This window comes from Chionomys nivalis, chromosome 4 (genome assembly GCF_950005125.1).
Source record: "Chionomys nivalis chromosome 4, mChiNiv1.1, whole genome shotgun sequence".
NCBI classification, from domain to species: Eukaryota; Metazoa; Chordata; class Mammalia; order Rodentia; family Cricetidae; genus Chionomys; species Chionomys nivalis.
In genome coordinates this window covers 74,141,659-74,168,523 of record NC_080089.1, presented here as the reverse complement: position 1 = coordinate 74,168,523, position 26,865 = coordinate 74,141,659, and the positions used below count along the sequence as shown (strand labels likewise).

Sequence of the window (26,865 nt, the reverse complement as noted above, 5' to 3'; positions counted from 1 at the left end):
TAGACAAAGATGTTACGCTTGTTTACACTGAGGACTATTACGTTAACTATGTGAAGATGTGCTACCTTGGTTTATTTATGAAAAGATGTGCTGTCTTTGTTTCTCCTTGCTTGCCTAAGACATCTGATTGGTCTAATAAAAAGCTGAATGGCCAATAGCTAGGCAAGAGAAAGGAAAGGCGGGACTGGCAGGCAGAAAGAATAAATAGGAGAGAAAAAAGAAGAGGAAGAATGAAAAGAGAGGGGAGAAGAGGGACATGTCTGGGGTAAGAAGCCAGACAGAGAAGCAGTGAAAGTAAGATACACAAAGGCAGGTAAGGTAACAAGCCTTGAGGCAAATGGTAGATCAAGAGAAACAGGTTAATTTTAGTTAAAGAAGGAGCCAGAAATGTGCCTAAGCTAGGTCAGGCATTCAAAACTAATACGACTCTGTGTCATGATTTGGGATCTGGTTGGTGGCTCAAAAGAAAAAACCTGGGGCTGGAGAGATGGCTCAGAGGTTAAGAGCACTGGCTGCTTTTTCAGAGGTCCTGAGTTCTATTCCCAGCAACCATATGACATCTGGTGCCCTCTTCTGGCAGGCAGGCATATATACATAATAAACAAAAATAAATAAATAAATAAATAAATAAATAAATAAATAAATAAATAAATAAACCTAGTACAGAGATCACTAACAAATGACTCTATTCAAAACTTTCCAAACATATAACAGCAAAAACAATTCCTCTAAACTGGAATCTTGTTATATGTCAGAGTCTCTCAAAAGGACTAGGTCCCTCATTGCTAATTTATCTTAAATTATTTGTTACTCTTCTTACATTCCTCCGCCACAGGCAGGTATCTCCTTCTCGATGGGAATGGTGCTCTCCAATGAAAACACAGACTCCCAAATCAACAGCCCCTTCCTCAGGTCCCTCTCTTTGCACTGTCCACTACACTGCACATAGTTGTCTTCACACTAAATCTTTCCCCTCTTTTTGCTTCAGACACTTGTAGAACATCTCTCCATGGGAACGAAACATACTGTGGATCAACAACATCTTAAAAGAACAGATTTACAAGTAACAATTTGTCGAACACATTGTAAAAGGTAGCTCTTCAGCCAGAAAGTAGTGGTGCACACTTTTAATGCCAGCACTCAAGAGGCAGAGGTAGGAGGACCTCAATGAGTTCAAGGCCAGCTAGCTGGTCTACACAGTGAGTTCCAGGACAGTCACATCTTGGGAAAAAAATGTAGCTCTTCAAAGTTTACATAGAATTGAAAAAAACTTTCCTTTTCTTTTTAGAATTGTGGGACTTGAATCCAGCGCCTCAAAAATGCTAGTCAAGTGCTTTACAACTAAGCCACGTAACTTCACTCACCAGCTTTCATATAAAATACTAGACTACAAATAATGTGAACACTATTACACACGATTCTCTTAAATGTGCATGGCTAGCAACTCAAGCAGTAGAGTACAGTGCATTCAAGTCAGATGTCTCAACCAGTAGTAGTCTTATAAACCATAGCACTAATAGATTTTTTTTAAAAATCATCTTTTAGCAAGAAGTCATAGTGATTACTGTTTCCCATGTTAAGGCGGCTTAGAACTGAGGAAAATATGAACGGTGGACAACTGACACGGAAGCTCTGTTGTGACTATGCAGTAATTCGACAGCCGATACCTACACACAAAGTGGCTAGAAATGCTAGCACTTACAGATGCTAAAGGAAAGCGAGAGCTCACCATGCTCTCCACAGCCCGATTCAGTAACTAATGAGGAGGTCATGGAGCAGTGAGCAGTTTCGATCAGAGAGAGAATGTTTGCAAAGTTTTAACCACAAACTAGAAGCAATGAACACATATCCCCATCATGTGAGTGTAGATCAATTTCAGTGAAGCCTGGGCTTTATGAGAATAGAATTATTTGGCACACTCTCACATAACTGAGCCTAAGGGCCTAGATCCAGAAGCAAGTTGCACTTGCTTGTCCTCTGGTTCCCCATCTATAATTTTGTCTTGACATCCCATTGCTGCTTTTTTGTTTTTTCAAATACTTGGGAGACTGTGTTTTTTCCAAAACAGGATGTCACTATGCATCCTTCACTGGCCTGAAACTCATGATGTAGAACAGGCTAGCCTTGAACTCAGAGAAACACCTGTCTCTGCTTTCCAAGTGCTGGGATCAAAGATGAACAACACACAGCACAACCAGCCTCCATTTGTGTATTTGATTACGTATAAGCCAGTTTTATGTGCTAGATCACAGTAATGAAATAAATTTCCTTTTGAGGAAGTTAGAAGTTGAACTAATAACACAGAAAAGCACATAAGTTCTAAACCAGAGTGGTTCATGAAGGGATTCAGAAATTAGCTGTGGGTTTTAAAACCTTATTAGTGGAGCTAGTTTTGTCAAGTTGGCAGTTTTGAATCACCTAGGAAATCTTAATGAAGAATTATTTAGAATAGTTTGCCCTGTGGACACACCTGTAGGGATTATCTTGATTATATTAAGTGGAAGGACCCATCCACTGTGAGGGGCAACATTCCCTAGGCAGGGTGCTAATACTGAACTAAGAAAGTAATTTGAGCACTAGAATGCATTTTAGATTAGCTTTTTCCTCTCTGCTTGTGTGTGTGTCCTGGAACTCAGAGAGATCCACCTGCCTCTGCCTCCCAAGGGCTGGGGTTAAAGGTGCACACCAACACCACCTCCGGCTTCCTCTCTGCTTCTTAACTGAATGCAATGTGACCAGCTGTCTCAAGCTCTTGCTACTGTGATTTACAACAATGGCATGGAACCTGGAACTATACGCCAGAATAAATGCTTTCTTCTCTAATTGCTTTTGTCAAGGCTTTTTACCAATACAGCAATAGGAAACAAAACTAAGTCAATTAGCTTCTGCTTGCTGTGACAAACACCTGAGAAAACAATTAAGAGAGCATTTTCTTTGCTTCATGGCTTCAGAAATTTCAGCTCTGGTCACTGAACTCCACCTAGGGTTTTTGTTTGGGGCCGTAATGGAAATTAAACACAGGTCCTTGTGGCTGCTACACAAGGGCTCTACCATTCAGCACCAGGCTTCTTGTTGAGTATGTCTCAAGTCCAATAGGGACACTGGTTACCAACAAGGCACTAGCATCACTACCGTAGGGTCCCTTCCCTTACTTTTGGGTCTGAGTATGGTGAAGCAAATAGTGGTGGAAAGCATGTTCATGGAGCAGTGACCCACCTCACGGAACACAGGAAGAAACCCAGAACCAGTCTTTCAAAACATGTCCTCAGCAACCCAGTCTCTATGAAGATGCACCATATCCACTCCTTCACAGCAGTCTTGGATTATGAATCCATCAGTGGATTAATAAGAGCTCATGACCAGAAGACCGTCCTCTAAATACTGCATTCTGTAACATTTCACACCCAAACTCTAGAAGCTACATGAGACTCACATGATTTAAATCACTGTGTTGCCTGGTATGGAGGTATTCAATTACTCAGGATGCTTAAGTGTATTACTTGAGCCCAACACTGAAGGAAAGTCTGGGGAACAAAACCAGATCCCTGTCTAAGAAAACCGCCGTGGCTTCCACAGTAATCAACGTGGAAGGGGTTAGAGTAGGGTGGCAGAGAGCAAGAACAGCTCGGAGCTACAGTAGTGACACCAGACGTGCTGGCTCATGCCTGTAATCCCAACACTCAGAGGCTAAGCAGGAGGGTTGCCCTGAGTCTAAAAGAAGCCTAGTCTACAGGTCAAGTCTGAAGTCAGCCTAGGCTAGAGACCCTGCCTTAAAAAATATAATAAAAAGCATTAGTGGCTTTGAGTATGGTACAATAAATGTCTGGTCACTACTTCCCCCCAAGGAGGAAAAAAAAATGAGGATAACTTCAGAGCCTTTGAATGCCTGAGTGAAGTCATGGAGGTATTTAGAAAGTATGACTGTAGAGAGGTCCAAATTTAAGGAGAAAAAAAAGCTGGTTACACGTTTTCAATCTTCCTTACAAAAGCTCACCTTTGGCCGGGCGGTGGTGGCGCACGCCTTTAATCCCAGCACTCGGGACGCAGAGGCAGGCGGATCTCTGTGAGTTCGAGACCAGCCTGGTCTACAAGAGCTAGTTCCAGGGCAGGCTCCAAAGCCACAGAGAAACCCTGTCTCGAAAAACAAAAACAAAAAACAAAAGCTCACCTTTCTCCACTTCTTCTCTTTGTAAGAATGAAGTTTCCTTCACCCCAAAATGCATTTTTCTTCATTCCTCCCACCCATCCTCACAGCAACTGCTACCTAACACCACCTGAAAACTCGTCTCTGCTGTGCCACACATACTCTACCTGAAGAACTCCTTGCACTAGATGTTTTAGAACTTTACTGAGATGGTCTTATAAAGTTGTGTTCAAGGATGATCTTGAACTCCTGATCCTCCTTTCTGCCTCCCTATGAGGTTACAAACATGTGCACCCAGACCCAGCCTACAGTGATAGGAACTGAACCCAAGATTCTGTGTATGTTAGGCAAGCATCTACCAACTAAGCTATATCCTCAGCCCTGTAGGCTTCCTGAAACTATTTCTACCTGTCTCTTTCATCTTTCTGTACCTAATATTCTATACACAAGATGAGAACAGCAGGGTTTCATTAACACATTTAAATTAAGATCTAAGATCACAATTTCTTCATAGTGGCTTAACTTCAGAAAACATTAACAAATAAGACAAAACTGCATATTAAAATCAATAAAAATTAGGTAGATCCATTTATTTTGGGTATATTTTACAAGTATAAGTTTAGAAGGGCTATTTGACAAACCAGCATTAGCCACCAAATCTACAAGCATCCTTAACAAGAAAAGGCAATTGTGTTGGTCCTTTGCAAACAGGCAGTGTCCTATTGCATATCAAATGGCAGAGATGCAGTGACAGATTTGAGGGCATAAAGGAGTTAGATTTCTACTGCTATTTAGTTGACAAATATCACAGAAACATACATGGATGGGTTCACCACCACCAGTGATTTATAGAATTGAAACCTATGGGTCTACCTACTTAGAAAGCTGGAACTAGTAAGAGTATCCTGTTGTCATCAATTCATGAAATACTATAAGTTTCTTTGATCCTAATTTCTAAAAGTTGTATGAAAAGTTGGAGAAAGAGACCCGGGTAAGACTGGCAGTACATGCCAAGTGAGATCAAGATAGTGCTTTAGAAAATGTTAAGTGTGCTGAGTGGTGGCGCATGCCTTTAATCCCAGCACTTGGGAGGCAGAGGCAGGCAGATCTCTGAGTTCGAGGCCAACCTGGTCTACAAGAGCTAGTTCCAGGACAGGCTCCAAAGCTACAGAGAAACCGTCTCGAAAAATCAAAAAAAAAAAAAAAAAAAAAGGGAAAATGTTAAGTGCTTACAGTGGGCTTCAAGGATGAACAGAAATGGGTTACAACGTACGTAGTGAGTTTGACAAAGCCTTGATCAGGACTGCTCTTCCCACAAGATACCTGTGTTTGACCACCAAATACTAAGTTTAGAGCAGAGTTTGGGTTGATAGTTCAGCTTTGGTAAGACAGTGACATATTAAGAATACAAGTCTTACTGGGCAGTGATGGGGACGCCTTTAATCTCAGCACTTGGGAGATAGAGACAGGTGGATCTCTAAGTTTGAGGCCAGCCTGGTCTACAAGAGCTAGTTCCAGGACAGGCTCTAAAGCTACAGAGAAACCATGTCTCAAAACCAAAAACAAAACAAGATTAAAAAACAAAAAAACAAGTCTTACTTACTAATGACTTCCAATAAATACTCAGAGGTATACTTTGGGCACATCAAGTAAAAAGAGCAACTAATTCTAACTGTGGAATAATAACAAGAGGAGGCCTTGCCATGACTGCTTTAAACAGTTTGGACATGTTTCCAAGTCAGCAGTACAAAATTATCTAACAACTTGTAGATTACAAAATGCCCCTCAATATAACCCAACGCTATTCCAATAGACACGAGCTGCAGCTATTAGTCAGATGTAGCCTTCAAGGTATTTCTTAGAGGAGGTACTGAACAAAATAGACTTTAGCCAGTTTGCCTTTAGTATTTTTATCAACTTCAATTTTACTCTAACATTAAAACTAGTCGTTCCTTAGACACAACTTTGACATACAAATGGACAATTAAGCTCATTTAATCAGTCTTCACTAAATGATGACCAAAAATCCTGCAAACATGTCTACAATAAGTTTTGAAGCAGAACAAAAGACAGGAAAATGTAAAACTTCTCTCAAGCACCAATAATGGAAGCTATGCAGCTATACGTACACATCCTTAACAGGTCTTTCCTTCTGGAAAATCCTGAGATTTTACTTAAGCACTGCTACTTTATAGAAGGCAGGTTGGTTCAGTGAGGAAACTTACTTTTGATAGTGATATTTTATTTGGGGCACTTAGTATTTCACAGATCCTCAAGTCTTGAGGTAGGTTAAAGATCAGTGTCCTATTATACAAATCAAAACTCACTCAGGTGTTACTCACTTGTCATAAACTGAGTCTGGTAGTCAGGAAGAAAGAGTATGGCCACTGCGATTTTAGATGCATCTAATGAACTTAACGGTGTGGGCTTGCAAATATCCATGGGGGGAAAACTAGATACCAATCCTACGGTGAATTACACATATTACAGAATAGTCCATTTGCTCATTACAAATGCATTTACATAAAATGTGGAGTGTGTTGCTTTTTTGCCCTTCAGATTGAGTGGAGGACTAATCACTAGTGTGGAACCACAGGAAAGCAGGTACATAAATGTAGCCACAATACAAAATGATGCCTGTATTCCCATAGTGGGATAGGTCTCATCCCAGCCCAAGATGAAGAGAAAGAATAGTATCAGCTCAGGCTGCTGCGGCTCAATATTCCTCCCCAACACCCCAAGGGAAGAGCTGTAAAAGAACAGTAAATGTATCCCAATAAAGTGTGCTGTTTTCACTAACACATAAACCACAAGTAAAAGTAAAGTGATATTTTATTAAAATGACATGAATAAGGGAAACCTAATTTTAATGTTTTACCTACTACATAAATCACTGTAATATTGTTATAAGCCCAAATTCTCCTAGTTCATTCTAATTACTTAAAATTATTTACCAGAATTCAGCTAATCCTGACAGTTTCCTAGACCAATCTTTTCAACTACTTGCTTCATTATAAAGTTCCCTTAGGGATAAGAGCGTAGTTCCATAGTACAGTGCTTGCTAAGCACATGTAAGACAGTGGTTTGATCCTCAGCATAACAAAAAAACCCTCACAAAAGTCCTTTTATTTAAGCAAGTTTAAAAAGTAAAGACAAGATATAGATATGTATGTTCTCATATAAATGGAACGGCCCAACACAAGTCACAGAAGCAAAAGAGCGAAGATGGGGGTTGAGAAGAATACAGAAGGCAGAGAATGCAAGCCTTTAACTTTAGTATCCCCCAAAGTTGAGTGTGGAAGTAAAAGTTTCTACATTAAGAAAGTTTATATAAATTATATGAATTGTAATTTTTTGTAAGAGTCAAAATGAAATGTTCTGCATAGAACAAAAGATATGCCTAAGCAACATATCATATTTGTACAAGGCCACTGAAAGTCATGAATATTAGTAACAAATAAAAATGCTTAATTCTGTATCAGGGTGAGTAGATTTTAGTTTGGTATTCTAATAAGCTCAAGATTGTAAACTATTCTTATACAAAAGCAGTAATGGTGGGCAGATTTGTGTAGGAAGTCTTGTGCTTCTGGTTGGCACATTATCTACTTTCTAATATGGTAAAATTAATACAGACATTTGTAAAAGGTTGTGCAAAACTATTGTATTTACAAAAATGGCACAAAAGTGAATGCAATAGTCAGTGCACATGCACACCCATTCACGTCTTCAACAAAGAAAGCTGTCTCAAGACTGCAGAACCGAGGAAGAGCACTAGCTTCAATGACAGCTGGTAAGCACTGGAGTCACACAAGTCACACCAGAACGGGCAAATATCGCCCAGGTAAGATGCTCCTGTTAAAGCTGAAACAGCAGGTTTAAGGCCGTCAAGTCCAAGCAGTTATTCAAATCTTTTGCCGCCCATTTACTTGTGTTTGAATTATGTGACTTGTCTTCCAACTTGTGGTCTTAAACTTCTGTCTTACAAAATTCAAAAGGAAAATACAGAAGAAACCAATACAACAGAGGTTCTATTAAATAAGAGTAACATACAAAGCTGTAATTACGAGGAAGTAAGGAAAACCAGAACATTAAAGCTGTAAAACTTGCTTGCTACTTGTTGGAGCCAGCCCTACACCAGCTAGGTAATATGTACAATTATTATAATGTCAATTACTTAAGTTGCTGTTACATGTCCTTTGCATCAGTGCACTGTAAACTAACCAAAACCTCTACATATGTATGCTCCCTTAAGACAGCAGCACACACTACCACTATCTGCAAAGCTGTCCGTCTCAAATGACAGAGTGAGTGAAAGGAAACAGAAAGTGGGGAAGGAACATAGTAAGGAGAAATAAAGGACATTAGAAGACTCATGCAGTTCAGCTCTTTTAATCAGCCAGCCAGCTTGCTAGCAACCAGGGATGGTTTCCGCTGAGGAAGGTCCTGTGGAGTGGGAATGTGGTCACCAGTGACCTCTGTCTTATCCGGGGCTGCAGCAGGAAGCTGCTTGTTCTTCATCTTTGCTTTTGCCATGTTGTAATCCCCAGAATCAAAATACTTTTGCTGCAAACAAAAAACAAAAAATTAGATTAGAGTTTAAAAGTTCTTCATACCATTGGACTGATTTTGGATGGAAAAAACCATAGGCCTCTAATACCAGGATAAAGCTGTAACAATAGCTTAATGACAACCAGGGGAATCTGCTTGAGGTCTGGCTCATATCCATTTCTACTGAATGTCTGCTATACATAAACTAATGTTCAAGAGCTAGTGAGAGATAAAAAATGGTCAATTAAAATCAACCATCATAACAACTTTTACAATCAAAGATAAGGTTTGGTCATTAAAGTCTGGGTTTGGCAAAATGAAATAATAAAATGATGAAATGATGGCCTGGATAAATAATGAGCAGAAAAAAATTTCTCATACTTTAGAGTCCCTAAAATGAAGTAGCTGAGACTCACAGTTAGCATAAGGCTACTGAATGGCCTAGGAAACAGGTCTTATTAGCTGGCTCCCCCTTTTTGATAAGCCAGATCTGTGCTATGGCCAATGGACCTATGAATAGAAACTACTTTGGGGATAGCACTGTACAAGTTTTATATGGAGCAGTTATCAATGAAATGCAGGCAAGGTATGTCTGAGGTTGTTGCAGTATCATTTTTGTATGATGCTTTAAAATGAGTGTAGAATTCTAATGCCCCAAATCAAGAAGCTGCTTCTAGCTAAGTATGTGTGGCACACCTGGAATCTCTGCATTAGGATGTGAAGGCAGGAAGACAGATGCTCAAAGTTTGCTTCAACTATGTGAAACCCTGTCTTAAAAAGGAAAATGGAGCACTGCTGGCATATGGACAACAAACAGCCTGGTAAATTTCTTATGTGTGTTACTTAATTACAAAGTAAGAAACTGAACACTACAAACTAAATTAAATAAATAATTATATTTACTTATTTACTGGGTATGTGTGTCAAGAGAGTCTATGTGGAGGTCAGAGGGCAATTTTCACAGTTGGTTCTCTCATTCCACCTCGTTTGAGTCATGGGGACTGAACTAAGGTCAACAGGCTCGGCAGCAAGATTCTTTATCCTCTCTCATCTTACATGCCTAAGCACCATAAAATTTCCTCCAATTTAATGAACTCAGTTTCTAACAAGAACTGTTTTATACTAAAAATATTAATCATAAAATTGCATATTGGGATGTTCTGCTGAAGAGAATACACAATCCTCAATTTGGAGTCTTTGTGCAGCAGGAATATGAGAGCAAGTTTGAAGTCAGCTTGGGCTAATTAGTAAGCTCCAGGCTAGTGTGAGCTATACTAAGACCCTATCTCAAGTAATACAAACTCCTTAAAACCAAATAAAATATACTTTAGATCATATGGAAGGCAATCTTACAAAAGCCTCTCTTCATATTCATTCATTCATTCATTCATTCATTCATTCATTCATTCATTCATTCATTCATTCGAGAAAATGCCTCATGTAGCCCAGGATGCCTGAACTCTCAAGTACTGACATCACATACATTCCCACACCTAATTTCCCACTAAAATTGAAAAGCACTGACACTATGAATGTGATTACCTAACATGACAAACTTTAAAGTCATGTTTATTAGAACTGGGTCCTCGGTCTTGGTACTTTACAAACCTTACAAATACAGAAAATCATGCGCTAGACTGTTCAAACCCTTACCCACTCTGATGGGCTATAACATCATGTACACAGTATTACTGTTAAAAGCGCAATGGGAATATTATATAACACTAACTTCATAATACCACCAATAATACAGAAATAGATCTGTATAATAATACAGAAAAAGATCTGATATGGTAATTAAATGCAATTTAACTCTCTCAAGAAACAAAGTCTCTTAGCTTGTTAACTATCATGGCAGAAGAAAATTGAAATCTAGAACTTTGTGACTCAGACTTTAAAAAAATTCTAAAACAACAGCAACAACAAAAAAGCTTACTTCATTGACAGTCTGAGAAAATACAGAACCATTCAAACATTCACATTCCAAATTCTACAGAATTATTTGATTCAAAGCACAAAAAGCTTATTCCATTGATAGTTTGAGAAAATACAGACTCAAACATTCACATTTCAAATTATATAGAATTATTTGATTCAAGTGGCATTTACTTCATTTCCAACTGTTTACATCTACAATACCAACTTTAAGATACATTAATTCATTAAGAGAGACATATATGAATCTAATCTACATTGGAAGTAGAAAAAGACAGGATCTCCTGAGTAAATCTGGAGCGTGGGGATCATGGAACAGGGTAGAAAGGGAGGAGAGAGGAAGGGAGGGGAAGCAGAGAAAAATATATAGCTCAATAAAAAAAGAAAAAAAGATATATTAATTCTGCTGTGGAGAAACCATCTCTTAACTAATACTAATAACCAGTCAAGTGCAAACATGAATTTGATGCCCAGGATTATACATGATTATGTCATAGCTGAAAATATACCTAATCGTAACAGTACTGAAAGCAGACAGTACACGAACATTTTGCACAGCTAGATTCCTAATGAATGCAGTTCTCACTGTGAGATTTCTATTTACCCACTACATGATTTTTACAATCATGATTTTATATAACCACATATTCTATTTTGTTGACTGATTATAACTTAGTATTTCTCTGATGATGAACAATAAGGCTGTTTCTAATTATAGTAAAAGCTTTAAGAGGGGAAAAAAAAGCTTCAAATTTGAAGATATTTTTCTCATACTGAATTATACTCTAAAATTAATTTATAAGAGATTAGTCAATGTAAACACTTCCATAAATCTCCCATAAAACACTTTAAAAATTAAGAGTAATGATTTTAATGTTTATACAAAACAAGTTATCAGTAATATTTAATTTCAAACTCAGCAGCAGGAATTATTCTAAGTATTTTCCCACTTTGGCTGAAGTTAGTACGATTTCTATCATGCATGTAAACAGTCATTATTTCCTCTGTTAAATCCTTTATTTAGAGTCATGTTAATGTTTTATAAGGTCCCGATATTTGAAATAATTTCCCTCCTAGATTCTGTTTTATGGTACAGAAAATTTACATTTTTCTATATTTAACATAATTGTCTATATATTATTTGAAAGATGTGAATCCTTTCATTTCACAAGTTTAAAAAAACACGTTATTTGTTGGTATCTTTAAAAACCATTTGTTAAAAATCACTTTTGGAGTTCAGAGTTGAGAAAATAGTTCATATGTAACTATGGTGCACACCCACAGACTTGTTTTTTATATATAAGCAGTGGATACCAATACACTTAAGGTATTTACTTAAAGAGAAATATAAAAATCTAGCATCTTCTACAATAAGTAATTGTCTTCCACATATACTTCATCATTCATTCTCTGATCCTCATATGATAAAGAATTCAAATGTGCTTTAATCCTAATTTTCAAATTTTTTTCAAGAAGGAAGGAGTTGAGAAAAAATTGGAAACAAACGAGTAGCACTACGATTTCAATGCTAAGAGATAATGAAATGTTTTCATTAATTTGAACTACTAAGATTATACTGTGCAAATTGGATTAAAGAAACTATGAAGCAAATTAGATGATTTTATAAAGGATCGTAAGCCTCTGGATGTTATGTGGGGCTTGCTTTCTAATAGGTAAGCTTTAGTAAGGGTGGTAGGGTAAAACGCCAGTTTCTAGACATCGGTTCTTTCTGAAGAGAAGAGGGAGAAGGGTCATAGAGAAAATACAGGGTAGGTTTGAATTATGCCTACAATTAGTTTCTTACAAAGGTGACAATACATCAATAGTAAATGAAGGTGGTGGTTATAGGACTTCTCTTACATTATCATCTGTACTATGCTACATACTTGAAATACTTATAATTTAAAACATTATAATTGATTCTTTTCATACATATTCATGGTATGAGGTATGTAAAATATTGACAAAGACACACACACCTGAAATACAGAGATAAAAATGCAGACATTCACCTCACAGCCTGTCAGCACATTAAGCTCATTTCCCCATGAGGGAAGACATTACTCAACAACTTACCCCTTTCTGCAATCGCTTCCTTAAGAAATCGGACCCGCCAGGCTTTTGTCCCAAGTGTGGGTACCTTGCTTTTAATTTTGCTTCTTCAGCTTTCTCTGGACTAGTTACTTTATCTTCCATTTCCTGAAATAATTTCAAGTAAATTATTTCTATTAAAACTCAGATTTGAAAATAATTCACCTTTTAATATCTGGATTCTGACTTTTGTTGTTGAATGCCAAGTAATCCAGTCTCTAACTAAGACCAAGCAGAGGAACCTTCTAAGCGCCTCTGTCTTCCTTCTCGAATGTCCCATGTGACAGCTCTATTATAGCTGTGATGCATGTATAACACCCCACACACTGGATAAAAATACCGAGACAGCTCAGCTCTCAAGGCTTGCAGTCACTTTCAGTCATGTATAATACATTTATAGTTAGTCTCCTTCTATGGACTCTTCAGCTCTCTGTCTATATTTACAGAATCTTCTTAATACCACCATAATCTAAGGCCTTTCTGATTTCCTATTTATTCAAAATGATGTAGAATTTTAGAATTTTAAACTCCTAAGACTCTTTTTTTTTTTTTTTTTTTTTTTTTTTTTTTTTTTTTTTGGTTTTTCAAGACAGGGTTTCTCTGTGGCTTTGGAGCCTGTCCTGGAACTAGTTCTTGTAGACCAGGCTGGTCTCGAACTCACAGAGATCCGCTTGCCTCTGTCTCCCGAGTGCTAGGATTAAAGGTGTGCGCCACCACCGCCCGGCCTCCTAAGATTCTTTACTAGACATTAATAGCTGCCCAAATACCAGCATGTTTTTCCTAACTAAATGAATTCAGAAGACCTTGAAGTCTGTAAAGGAGAGAAATATGTTCACTAATCCTCACATCTGGCTGGATGTGAGAGATTATGCCTTTAATCACAGTACCCAAGAGTCTGAGGCAGGAAGATTGTATAAAGTTCAAGGCCAGCCTACAGTGACTCCCTATTTCCTACCAACAAAAGGCAAATTCCATTCATGTCGAAGAGATCACATATTTTTAGGTATCAAAGTATTTTCTAAAAAGACCGTCATTAAATTTCCCCTCCCGGGCTAAGGATTAAACATGGGGGCACTCGCTTATACCTCTGGTCCTGTCACTGTATGAAGATCATTTTCTCAAAACCTATCTTGATTTAGCCCACATTCTTCAAAATGCTATCTTTACAGAAAAGAATTTATTCATCATATCATGTCAGAAACAATAAATCAAGAAAATCACAGGCTTCCTATTATGGGAGGTTGGGCAGCTGGCAAGGGCAAGTTTAGCTATCAGACTCATTCTGAATGGCAAAAACCTTACTTTGGCTCATTTTGAATCTCTAAGGTTATTTGTGAAGTAAAAATAGCCGAAATGTTAAATCTATAAATGTCAAGCCAACCAACCGTTCTTACACAGCAAGTAAATAACTTACTTAGGAACTTTTCAATCTTTTTTTTTTTTAAGATTTTCCTCAAAATCACATTTATACATATTCTATTCCCTTCTGTATTATCAACACTTGGCCCTCAACAACTCCTTTATGCACCTCGTTTATGTCTTAGAGGATTTTGAGGGAAAAGGTGCTAATGGCAGATACCCTTTGTTTTCTAATCTCTTTACATAAACCTGCCTTTTCTGTTTCAGATGTCCTACTTCTATCTTCTAGGCTGCAGTTTCATATACCTATGTTGACTTCCAATCTCTTACTGTAGCCATTCACACATATGCTTCATAAAAAATTTATCTGTGTATTCAGCACAGGTAAGAATCTAAATAATGATTTTTCCAGTCCTTACATTTAAGAATGGTATGTTCAAAAGTTCAAATGTGAGGTATACAATACAAACCCCGGGTAACTCTCAGTGCGTAAGCATATCAACATGCTGTTTATTACTGTCACATTTAAAAGCTAAGCCTTCATAAGCCCACTACTTCAGCTGGTATGCAAGTTGTATGAACAAGTAAAAACAAAAATTAACTGCAATATCATCATTCTTTAAGGAATTTTATGTTTGTCTTTGAGACAGGGTTTCATTCTGTAGCTCTGGCTGTCCTGGAACTATGCAGACCAAACTGGCCTTGAACTCAAAGAAATCTACCAGCCTCTGCTTCCTGAGGGTTGGGGTAGTTCCTAATTTAATGCATGATTTCTGTCTCATAAAGTGTAGAACCTAACTAGGTAAAGATATGAAGATACCGTACTTATGTAAAGCTAGACACGCTAAGAAAAAAACAAGGTATGCAGTTTAATGCAAGGTGTGCTAGAGCCTTAGCGACATCTAGTGGCTGGCTGCTCACCCTTCACTACACAAATCTGCAATCCACTGGCATTCTCAGAACTGCAATTTCAAAGCAAAACTGGATGCAAGAACCTATTAATCTTGGGCTTCCCTGTCCAGTTAGCCCATTTTAAATATTGTTATTGAAAAGGAGCCAAAGGCAACTGCTGGCCTTTAGTCCCAGAACTTTCAAACCTTCCTGTCACAGAATCAGATTTTCTTGGGCCAAAAAGATTACACAGCAGCTAAAGAAGCTTGCCACATAAACTTGGCAACCTGAGTTTAATCTCTGTCTCTGATGGTGGTTGGTGAGAACCAAGTCCTGAGAGTTGCTTTCTGACCTGCACGTGTATATGGAGCACACATGCACCCACACTCATGCTCACACAAGAAAAAAATGAGGCTAAGCTGGTGGTCTACATATCCAGTTCCAGAAGAACGTCTACACAGAGACATTCTCATTCTCTCTCATATTCTCTCCCTCTCTCCCTCCCTCCCTCCCTCCCCCCCCCCCACACCAAACCCACTTCTTTTGATAACTACTTGAACCTAGGACCTCAAAAGTTTGAGACCAATGAGACCTCATCTCAAAACAAGGAGAGGATGACAGGGAGAAGAGAGAGGTGAGACCAAGTGAAGGGTGGAGGAAGAAAGAGGGGAATCTAATTCTTGACTGTCCTTGCCAATACATAACACATTATCAATAAGTGCTGCTAGTACAATTTCCTAGATGAAGTCAAACTTTCTGTATTCAATAAGAGAAGGAAAGATATGAAAAGGCAGACCTAAACTACAATTTAAAACAAAGTGAAGCACTATCAAGACTTCCACAATACTTTTCATGAACCATACAAAACCATTCTTAATCTACTGCAGAAGTTTTAGGACCTTACATTAAATAACTCCAAGTTGCTGGACTTTCACTAACATTCTAGCTACAGATTTGCTTATATCGATATAAAAGTGTGGGGGTGGGGTGCTGTGGCTGCTGGCATTTAGCCACTATTGCTCTGCTCTACAGGCTTCCCCAAACAGTACAAATAGAAAGCTAAAACTACGTTTTCCAAACTGTATTCCAATGAGGTAGCCAATGGTAGCCACAACAGATTAAAAATAAAAAGGTGTGGGAGAAAAGAACCCATTCTTCTCTTGACCATACTGCTACAGAGCAGCAGGCCCCTGTGAGTTCCTCCAGTGGGGTATTCACAGATAATCAAGGGGTCTTGTAGCAGCTACATGGCAGTGGGGTAGAAGATGGCAGGCTCCAAATAGGACTTACTCCTACAGTCAGAGACATTCCTCAATCTCTGCCTCTGGAAACATCTCTTTATTTCTCCCTCTGTCCTTCCAACCCTTTCAAGACTTTGTAATCTAGCACCCCAAACCATTTCCTTTCTGTTTGAACTATGTCAAGTAGCTTTTGTTCTTGTCCTCTTCATATGATGCTTAATAAAAGTCAAGTGGAATAATTTATACCTGTAGTTGTGCTAAAAATGGAAGCAGACTGAATTTGCTATGATTACAGGTTCTTGAACATCAAAGACATTCTCGAACATTTAATTGAGCTAAGAAAGAAAACAAACTGAAGGGAGAAAACGATTTGAGATAAAGAGAATGAAATATAAAACAAACAAAAAAATAGGTTACATATGCATCAAATATTTATACCCTAGATGTCTTTTGCAGGAGGGGGTAAAGGGAGAGATTCAGGGCCAGGGATGTCGCCTGTGTTAGAGAGCACAGAGGCCATAGACTCACAATTTCCTGCATCTGAGAGGGAAGGAGGTAGGCAACAAAGGGCTGGGGTGTGGCTCAGTATAGAGCACTTGCCAAGAATGGGCAGGGCCCCGGGTTCAATTTCAAGTGCCACAAAAACAAAATGAGACAGAAAAAGAAAAACATACGTCAGGACAGTGTTTTTAACTTACATGTTGTAATGTGGAAGTCGTGATGGGTTTATACTGACTGTCAAAACATGATAGGAACCATAATCTCTAGGTATATTGTAAGGGAGTTTATAGATGGTTAATTAGGTAGCAAGATCTACCCTAGATGTTGTCAATATCATTTTATAGGCTGGGGCACTAGACTGAATTTTAAAAAGTGGACTAAAGAGATGGCTCAATGGTTTAAGAGAAGTTATACAATCACAAGGACTGGAGTTTGGATCCTAACACCTATGTAATAAGGCACACATTGTACAAACACTTGTCACTCCAGCTCCAGAAAATGTGATGTCCTCTTCTGGACTTCATATGTGCACTTACACACATGTTCATGCATGCGCGCGTGTGCACATATACACACACACACAATATGAGAAGAGGATAAAGGGAGAAAGATGAACACCAACATTCATCTCTGCTTCCTGGCTATAGATGCACTGGCTCATGCTACCATACATTCCTAGCCATCAAGGAGTATATCCTCAATCTCTGAGCAAAAGTAAACCCTTCCTTTAAGCGACTTTTTATCAGATATTGAGTTAGAGCCATGAGAAAATAAATTAATACATAAGTGGTCTTTTATTTTTTTCAGGACGGGTCTCTCTGTGTAGCCTTGGCTGTCCTGGCACTTGCACTACCGATCAGGCTGCCCTTAAACTCACAGAGATCTGCCCGCCTCTACATCCCGAGTGTTGGAATTAAAGGCATGTGCCATCACCACCTGGCTTGCAGAATAAAGTTTTAAATGGGGCTAACTAAACAAAAATAAAGCATAACATTTCCAAATTGGTAGTTTAGTAGTGAAGAAAAAATCAATGAGGAAAGTTAATAAAATAATAACGGGATACTACCCACATAGCACCATAATAACAAAGGGACAAAGTAAACATGATTTGCTCAAAATGAAAAAAGGTGAGATGAAAAATAAAAACAAACAAAAACACTGAAAATGTCAATGATCACAATAACTATAAAAGGACTGATGGACCTGTCCATTTAAATCTGTAGCTGGAAGCCAAGAGAGACAGTCATGCCTGTAATCCTAGTATTTGAGAGACAGAACCAAAAGGATTGCCACCAAGTCCATAAGCATGGCCAACATAGCAAGTTCCAGGACCGCCTGTTCAAAATGCCAAAATAAACAAATGAACAGATAAAAATTCAGATACAGAATAAGAAACAACAAAAACTAGTCACTTACTAAGTAAAATTTAAAAATAAGTGACAGGTAGAAAATAAACAGAGGAAATAACATATTAAACAAGCCCTAATCAAATGCCAGTGCACCTATATTGAGTAACATAGATACTAAAAGTATTATTAGAAATATATAGGACAGCCAGGTGGTGAATGGCACGCCTTTAATCTTAGGAGAAGGTGGATGAGTTCGAGTCTAGCCTGAACTATAGAGTTAGTTCCAGGATAGCCAGGGCTACACAAAGAAACTCTGCCTCTTCAAAACAAACAAACAAACAAACAAAACAGGCTGGAGAGATGGCTCAGCGATTAAGAGCACTGCCTGTTTTTCCCAGAGGACGGTGGGTGCCCTCTTCTGGCCTGCAGGAATACATGCAGGCAGAACACTGCATACACAATCAATCAATCAATCAATCAATCAATCAATCAAGAAAGAAAGAAAGCGAGCTTAAAAAAAAAAAAACCAAAACAAAAAAAACCCACAGAAATACAGAGGCCCTGCTCTCTGTGCAGTTCCCTGGGCGGGCATGGGATGGCAAGTGCTACTTACTGGTACTCTACGATGAGAAGGTACAAGTCTGTGTGTTGTATAAAATAAACACAGGTGCCCGATCATGCAAGTAGGTCCCAGCACCACAAAAGGGATCGAAGATAGTCAGTGTTGTTTTATCCTTTGAAGGAAGGAAACGTAACTGGCACTAGAGGCCCACCCAGGAACAGTACTGGTTGTTTGCTTTTTTTTTTTTCTCTTTCTTCTCTCTCTCTTTCTCCCTCCCTCTCCTGAGACAGGGTTTCTCTGTTTAACAGTCCTAGCAGTCCTTGAACTATCTCTGGTAGACCAGGCTGGCCTCAAACTAACAGATTCGCCTGTGCCTGCCTCTGGGATTAAAGGTGCCACCATCACCCAGCAGCAACAGAGCTGTTTTACCCGAGGAATGAAAGCCTGGGGTCTGGAATTTCCCCCTTGGAGGAGACTGGCATGGCAGCAAGGCTTTGATGATTTCTGTGATGATTTCTGCTGTTTCAACTATGAGCAATGTCAGGAGCAGAGACGTCATTCAGGTTACTGTGGACTTTGTCGCTACAAAGGATAATTTCTGGACCCTAGGAACTCTGGTCTTTCCTATGTTAATCAGTGTGAGCAGTTATCAACTTATTATGGAAAAAAAGGCTTGAAATCAGCACATTTATGAACGAGGCAGCTAGTTCACCATTAGCTGAGTATGCTGGCAGAATCACTTGAGTATGAGTTCAATGTCAGCCTGGAAAAACTTACTGAGAGCTCATTGTGCCCCATCCTAAAGCAGAAAGCATTTACTTACATTTATTTATCTTACAAGTACTTGGTTTTACAAAAAAGATCCCAATAATTTCTTTTACATGTATGTATTTATGTATGTATGTTGTGTGTGGGGCATCTGCATATCACAACAACAGAAGTGTGGAAGTCAAAGGATAACTTGCAGGAGTTGGTTCTCTTATTCTACCACACAAGATCTGGAGATCAAACTAAAGTTTTCAGGCTTAAAGGCAAGAACCTTAACACTCTAAGCCATCTCATGAAGCCCTGATAAGAGAGGGAGGAAGGAAGGAAGGAAAGACTGATCAGGTCTAATTACGTATGCCAACATTCCTATTATTCAAGATTTGTGGAAATTTATGGTGAGTTCAGGGACTCCCTGGCTAGTGATACCTGCCTCGATACAAAACAAAAGGAAGTCACACAAAGACTGTATACATGTGTACCCTTAATTCAACTGCAGAGCAGTTGCTTGGGTAGTATGAAGACCTGAGTTTAATTCACAGCAGGGGTCAGGAAAAGGGCAATAAGCAAAGAAACTAGTAAGAGTCAAGCAGCCTCAAACTTCTAGGCAAGATTACAAGCTCGAGGACAGCTTGGACATACTAGAGATTTCCAGGCCAGCTGGGGATACAAAATGAGACTGTTAAGCAGAAGCTTAAAAACTGGGCATATGTAACCCCAGCGTGCACAAAGTGGAGGCAAGAGAATCAGGAGTTTCAAGCCAGGATGCAATATATAAAGCCAAGTTTTAAAAAACAAACAAACGGGCTGGAGAGATGGCTCAGCAGTTAAGAGCATTGCCTGCTCTTCCAAAGGTCCTGAGTTCAATTCCCAGCAACCACATGGTGGTCCACAACCATCTGTATTGAGGTCTGGTGCCCTCTTCTGGCTAACTGCATACAAAATAAATAAATAAATATTTAAAAAACAAACAAACAAAAACAATAGTAAAGGAAGCTGGGCAAACGTGCTGGCAAAGCCTTTAATCACACCACTCAGGAGAAAGAGGCAGAAGACTCTCTAAGAGTTCAAGATCAGCCTGGACAAGAGTGCCAGAATGGACAGGGATACACAGAGAAACTCTGTCTTTAAAAAAAAAAAAAAAAAAAAAAATCAATCAAACAACAAACCCCAACCAACCAAAGACACTCAAAAAGCCCCCACAAAAGTAAAGGGCCACTTGTCACCAAGCTTAATGACCTCAGTTTGATCCCTGGGTCCTGGATTGTAGGAGAGAACAGACTCCCACAAGTTGTTCTCTATTCTGCCCATATATACTGTGGTAGATGGGCACTTGCACACTCACACTCACTCACCAATAAAATATAATAAAATTTAAAAAGCTTAAAAAGAAATGCCAAACTCAGGAAGAAAAGTAGTTTTAAAAATTCAAAGCTGATTTTGAAATTTTATTCTTTAAAACCTGTGTCACATGCTGTGGATTATGCTCATTGTTAATAAAATGCTGACTGGCTGAGAGTCAGGCAAAAAGTATAGGCGGGTGATCAGACTGAGGATGCTGGGAGAAAGAACGGTGGAGTCAGAGCTGCTGAGCAAGCAGGACGTGTAGAAAATGAGGTAACAAGCCATGACATGTGGCAAAGTCTAAAAAGAAATATGGGTTAATTTAAGTGTAAGAACTAGTAACAAGCCTGAGCCATTAGCCGAACATTTACAATTAATATAAGTCTCTGTATGGTAATTTGGAAGCAGCTCCTGGGACAGAAAACCTCTACAGTCACAGGTTTATATATTTTAATAATACACGATGAAATAAAGTATACCTATATAACTAAGTGACTTAACAAATAACGGTGGGATGGTTATAACTGTCTTCGTATATGTAGGGCCCAGGTCTACCCTTGTTCCTGGGGTGCATCTGCGAGGACAGTTTCTGGTCAGCTGACAAAGCTTTCTGTTTGTACCTGTGCTTCCCCTGCCCCGCCTGGTGATTAGCTGTAGGGCATTGACTCCATTGTTGGTATGGTAATTTCCCACCTGCCTGGGCGGAGGTCCTTGTGCAGCAGTTAGATACTTAAGGACTTCCCCAAGTCTGAATAAACGGCATTTGGCGAATGACCCAGGTCTCTTTGTGTGTTCTTTCAATCTCCAGGCCCTTGCCCGACTCGCCTACGGTACAGTGGCGCTCGAACTGTACCGAGGGTGTAACACAGAATCGGGTGTTACACGTATAGTCTACATTTAGAAGAGAACCAAATCCTTATCAAATGTAAACGTGAACTAAGATTAACACATGTATTTCTGTGAGTTTTACTATGAGAATACAATAGAAACCCTTTGTTACTAAGGCATAAGCTATGAATACATATCTGGAAATATTCAAGGGCTAGAGTTCAGTAGCAAAGCACAATCTAAAATCCATGAGGTCCCAGGTTCAATAGCTCAGCACCAACAATAGCAAAAGGCCTTTGAAAAATTATTAGGCCTGGGGATGTAGCTCAATGGTACAGTGCTTGCTTCACATATGCATGATATTTCCTAGGTTCAATCTTTAGTACTGAAAAAAAGTTAAATGATTATTTTATATTCTAATAAGCTAATAATAATTTTATCAAAACATTTTTCAGCCTGTGGCTAAGTTAAATAGCTCAGCAGTAAAACCTGGGCACTTGAATCAGTTCTCTGTCTGCTAAGCAATATGGCAACATGTTCACTAAGGCACTGATGAATTGACAAAGGTCAATAGACCTAACGATATTGTTAGGAAGGTTCAAGTATCCGGGCGGTGGTGGCGCACGCCTTTAATACCAGCTCTCGGGAGGCAGAGGCAGGTGAATCTCTCTAAGTTCGAGGCCAGACTGGTCTACAAGAGCTAGTTCTAGGACAGGCTCTCGAAACCCTGTCTCGAAAAACAAAGGAAGGCTCAACTACTGTTACCAATTTATTGAGTCATTTTTGTCCTGTAAATCCTTAAGATTTGCCAGTGCTTGGCATTCAATGACAGTAAGTAGAAGTCTCCGGAAGGACAATGTCTTTCAACTGCATCCATAAAACCAAGAAACTTTCAACATAGATAGATTTACCATTGGCTTGAGAATATTTGATGCCACAGAATTAATAGGTTCAGGAATCTAAGTTACAAAGTACAAATCTTACACATACTACAGAAGCAAATCTAACAAGCTGGTAGAGCTGGAAACGTAATTAACAAGGTTCTGGGTTTCCTCCCTAGCACCACAAGACGGGACATGACTGAAATCCCAGTACTCAGGAGGTAGAAGTAATGAGGTAAGGAGTTCAAACTCATCCTGACTACCCTTTTAGTTCAAGGCCAGTCTGGGATAGGAGACCCCATTGGACAAACAAGAGAGAAATCTGTCTGGATAGAAAAAAAGAACACTATTAAGCCTACCAAAAAATATCAAGATCAAAATTAACTAGAATTTTTTAAAAACAGGGTTGGGGGGGGTGGCAAATTTACATGTACTGCTAAACACTGACATAAGGAAACAGTCATGTTACACATATGATTAGGGATGTTCAGGAAAATGTATTGTCATTAGAAGACATCAGAGATGGTTCCGTGGTTAAAAGCAATGGCTCTTCCAGAGGACCTGGATTCAATTCCCAGCACATACAAAGTGGCTCACGATGGTCTCTAACTCCAGTCCCAGGTAGGTGATCTGATGCACTCTTCTGACCTTCCAGGGCACCAAGCAGCACACAGATACACAGACATACATGCAGACAAAACACCCATACACATTAAAACAGCCGATAAGAGATAAATGCCATGTGTAAGATTTAAGAAGCCTCCCATGAAGAAAAGAATACAGTTTTTGCCCTCTGTGTCCTTTCTCATGGTTTAATGAGCTCAAAATGTCTGAAACTGAAGCAGCCATACTGCAGTAAGAACTGAGGTGCTAAGAATGGTGGAGCAGCAACAAAGGATATAAGGTTTTTGAAAACCTCAGAACCACTATCCCAGTCCTTGGGCTAGCCTTTTCGGCCTCTCTGTCAAGAAAGGAAAATTAACCTCTATCTTGTTTAAACTACTATTAGCTTCATCTTCCTGCCACCTGTAACCAAGCATAACTCTGATTACAGAAAAGGCATGTAGGATTTAGACACACAAAGATGTAGGCAAGCAGGTTTTGTCTAAGGATGGAGGAAGCATCAGTAAGAGAATGTAACAGGGTGGGCAAGGGGAGATGAAGCAAGAGAATGATGAAAGGAGCTGGTGAGCTTGGACTTCATCCTGTGACAATCGGGCAGATAAATTTAGCCCCAGCCTGGGCTGTGCAAGCTCACCCCCCAATCCACCAACAGGCAGCCCTTGAGAGAACAGGAGGTTTTTCACTGCAATTCTATTTAACAGTTCTCTTCTTTTTACACCATGAACAAAAACACCAGGCCTTGATATATATTTGTATTTTTTTTCGGGGGGGGGGGTGCTTGTTTATTTTTGAGATAAGGTCTCTCTACATAGCTCTGGCTGTTCTAGAACGCTCAATGTGACCAGGCTAGCATTAAACTCAGAGACCTGCCTGCCTCTGTCTACAGTGTACTGGATTTAAAGTGAGCGCTACACACCTGGCCTGTATCTTTTTAAAAAATAATTATTTTTAAGTTTGTGTATTTTGTCTGCATGTATGTCTGTATACTACTCATGTACCCTGGACAGAAGAGGACACTAGATCCTCTGAAACTGGAGTTAAAGATGGTGGTGAGCCACCATGTGGGTGCTGAGAATGAAACCAGTTCCTCTGGAAGAGCAGCCAGTGCTCTTAACTACCTCTCCAGCCTGGCCAGGTGTTCTTTAATAGAATATTTCAGTTGGGAGCTCTACTTCAGCTAGTCAGTCTAAGACACTTTACCTAGCCTGAGTAAAATAATCTCTAGAAACCCTGCTACTGGCATCTTAAAGAAACAAAACAAAACAACAACAACAACAAAATCCAACCTGAGCCACAATGCACATAAACATTATGTATTTAGTTTTGTTCATATTTTTAAAGTGGATCAAAGTTAAGGTTTCTATGCTTTATCACCATGGGCTCACTGTGTTATACTGGACAGCTTCTGCTTCCTGACTGCTGGGATTATTAGGTGTGAACCACTATGCCTAGCTAGAACTAATTTTAAAATTATCTTAGGTTCTAAATAGTTAAATGACCTCATAGCTTATGTTAAAAGGAGAACTTAGTCATCACATGGCCAATGGGGTAGTTAACTTTTAACAGCAGCTACCATTTCTCAATATATTTAGTTTCAGCACAATACCAGCTATAATGAATAGTTTATACATAGGCTGTGTTTCTGTTTAAGACTGATACAAAGAAACAGATATCTGTGTTTTTATGCTCACACATATCTAATTAATAACCTAATTAAAAATAGGTGCCTATCTGATTGCCTTCTCTTTTAAAAAAAATTGCTTTCAATTTTATAACCATTGGTCTGTGTACTTCTTCTCTTAACATGAGTGTGTGCCATTTATCAGGCGTAGAAACAGTGACCTTGTCCTACTTCTTGCAGGGCCCCGCTATCTTAAACTTTTAAAGACAACAAGCTAACAAAAATCTTAAAAGTATTTTTAACTGAATACTTTGGGTATAATTGAAAGGTCAAATGGGAACAGAGACAATAATCAACTTTTTAGGTCATGTAACTGTTCTTCCAAATAGAAGAAACAGGTGATCTGGCTCACTAGAACACAGAAGTGACTTTGCACATTTTCCTCTTGTTTAAGGATAGTGTTCATGCCTCAGGCACTCTTCAATTCAAAAAGGGACATCACATTCCCAACACCCTCTAATTTATATTAATGATATTAGCTAGAAACAGACTTTAAAAAATGCTTAAAGAGAAAACATTAAAATTATCCTTGATATTAGGTATTATATTAGGCTATTTTAATCCAAAGTATTTATACCCTAGAAAGCAATACTTCAAAGTTTGGCAACATACTAACAAATCCTGTCACCCAAAATTATTTTAGCTGGGTGTAGTGGCAGCTGGACTGTAATCCTTGAACTTGGGAGGTTTAAAGCCAGAGGAGCACTTCACATCAAAGGCAAGCAAGGGCTACAGAGTGAGCCCCTGCCTGAAAAATAATTAAACAAGGGCTAGCAGGATGGCTCAATGGGTGGGAGCTCTAGCCACCAATGCTGACAACCCAAATACTGGTGTTCTCATAGTAGAAGGAGAAAGCCAGCTCCTGCAGGTTATTCTCCAACCTCTACACAAATACCCCCAACATACAATAAATTAAAAAAAAAAATCACCTCCCACACCATTATGTATCAAATTAAAACCAAGATTTATTTCAGTGTATTTAAGACAAGATAGAGATGGGCTTTGAGTTCCTAAATCCTAAACAATTGTGAATACATCAAAGCTTACAATATGAACAGGTAATATTTAAGATTACTGTTCAGACTATAATCCTTAAACTGTATGCATTTTATTTAATTTTTTTGGCTTCCAAAATTCATTACTCAGCTGGCCCTCATGGCACAGGTTTATATAACCTGAGTCACTTGGTGTCTGAGCTTAGAGGATCACCAAATTCAAGGCTTGTCTGGGCAACTTAGTGAGATCATTTAAAAACTAAAAACAAAAAGATTAGGGCCAGCATGGTAACCGACCAATAGTTTCAGGGCCATACTCTCTGGCTAGCCTGAGCCACACCAGTTCTTGTCCCAAAAAGACAGCAGGGGCTGGGTCAGTAAAGGGCTTGCTCTGCACACACATATTCTCTTTTCTTCTTACTTGCTGTTCTCACAAAAGCAGAAGGTGACCCCAGGAATAGAGCTCCGAGGTAAAGCCCTTCCTTGCCTAGGTTGCCCCAGAGGCCCCCTACTGCAGAAAGAAAAAGAGAAGGAGGAAGGGATAAGAAATCTTTCTTCTTGCAAAGGATACAACCAAATAATGTGGTGTTTTTTATTATCTTTGTTTTCCTTTTCATCAGTTAATTTACAAGTACTGTCAGAACGGAACTATCACATGGAAGAAATTACACAGAAAAAGTTGACATGCTTAAGAACATACAGGACGGGCACAGAACACTAATCTACACGGCAACATTAAGTATAAGCCCTAAGAAAGTTTAGACAGTAGACCAAATCTCATTTACAGTAAAGCAGCGTAATCATCCATTAATTAATTTGAGACAGGGTCTCATTATGTAGCTCCAGCTGGCCTGGAACTCACAGACATCTGCCTGCTTTTTTGCCTGAGTGCTGGGATGAAAGGCGCAGTTTGATTTTAAGAAAAAATGTTGGGAACTCTCCCTAAAACAATGTAAGAACCGAGACCAAGGGCTGTTCTCCTTTCTTAGCTAACTGATTCCACGCACCCAGGAAGGCAAGGCCTCGGAACAATTAACTACGATGGAATGGGCAGGCAACAGCCCAGATAAACACACAGGCCTCGTATTCCTAGACGGATGGTTAGCTCGTTTTTCTTCGTCAGGGA

General features: G+C 39.1%; 1 protein-coding gene across 1 annotated transcript in view; it reads right to left on the bottom strand.

Annotated features, from left to right (window-relative positions):
- Positions 1–4,708: 4,708 nt before the first annotated feature.
- Arpp19 (cAMP regulated phosphoprotein 19) overlaps positions 4,709–26,865 on the bottom strand; it is a 28,406-nt gene continuing 6,249 nt past the window's right edge. Inside the window, exons 4-5 of the mRNA XM_057768381.1 lie at positions 12,704–12,826; positions 4,709–8,707 (exon numbers count right to left, since the gene is read on the bottom strand). Coding sequence (XP_057624364.1) covers positions 8,537–8,707; positions 12,704–12,826 — 294 coding nt within the window. The 3' untranslated portion in view covers positions 4,709–8,536. The remainder of the gene's footprint in view (positions 8,708–12,703; positions 12,827–26,865) is intronic.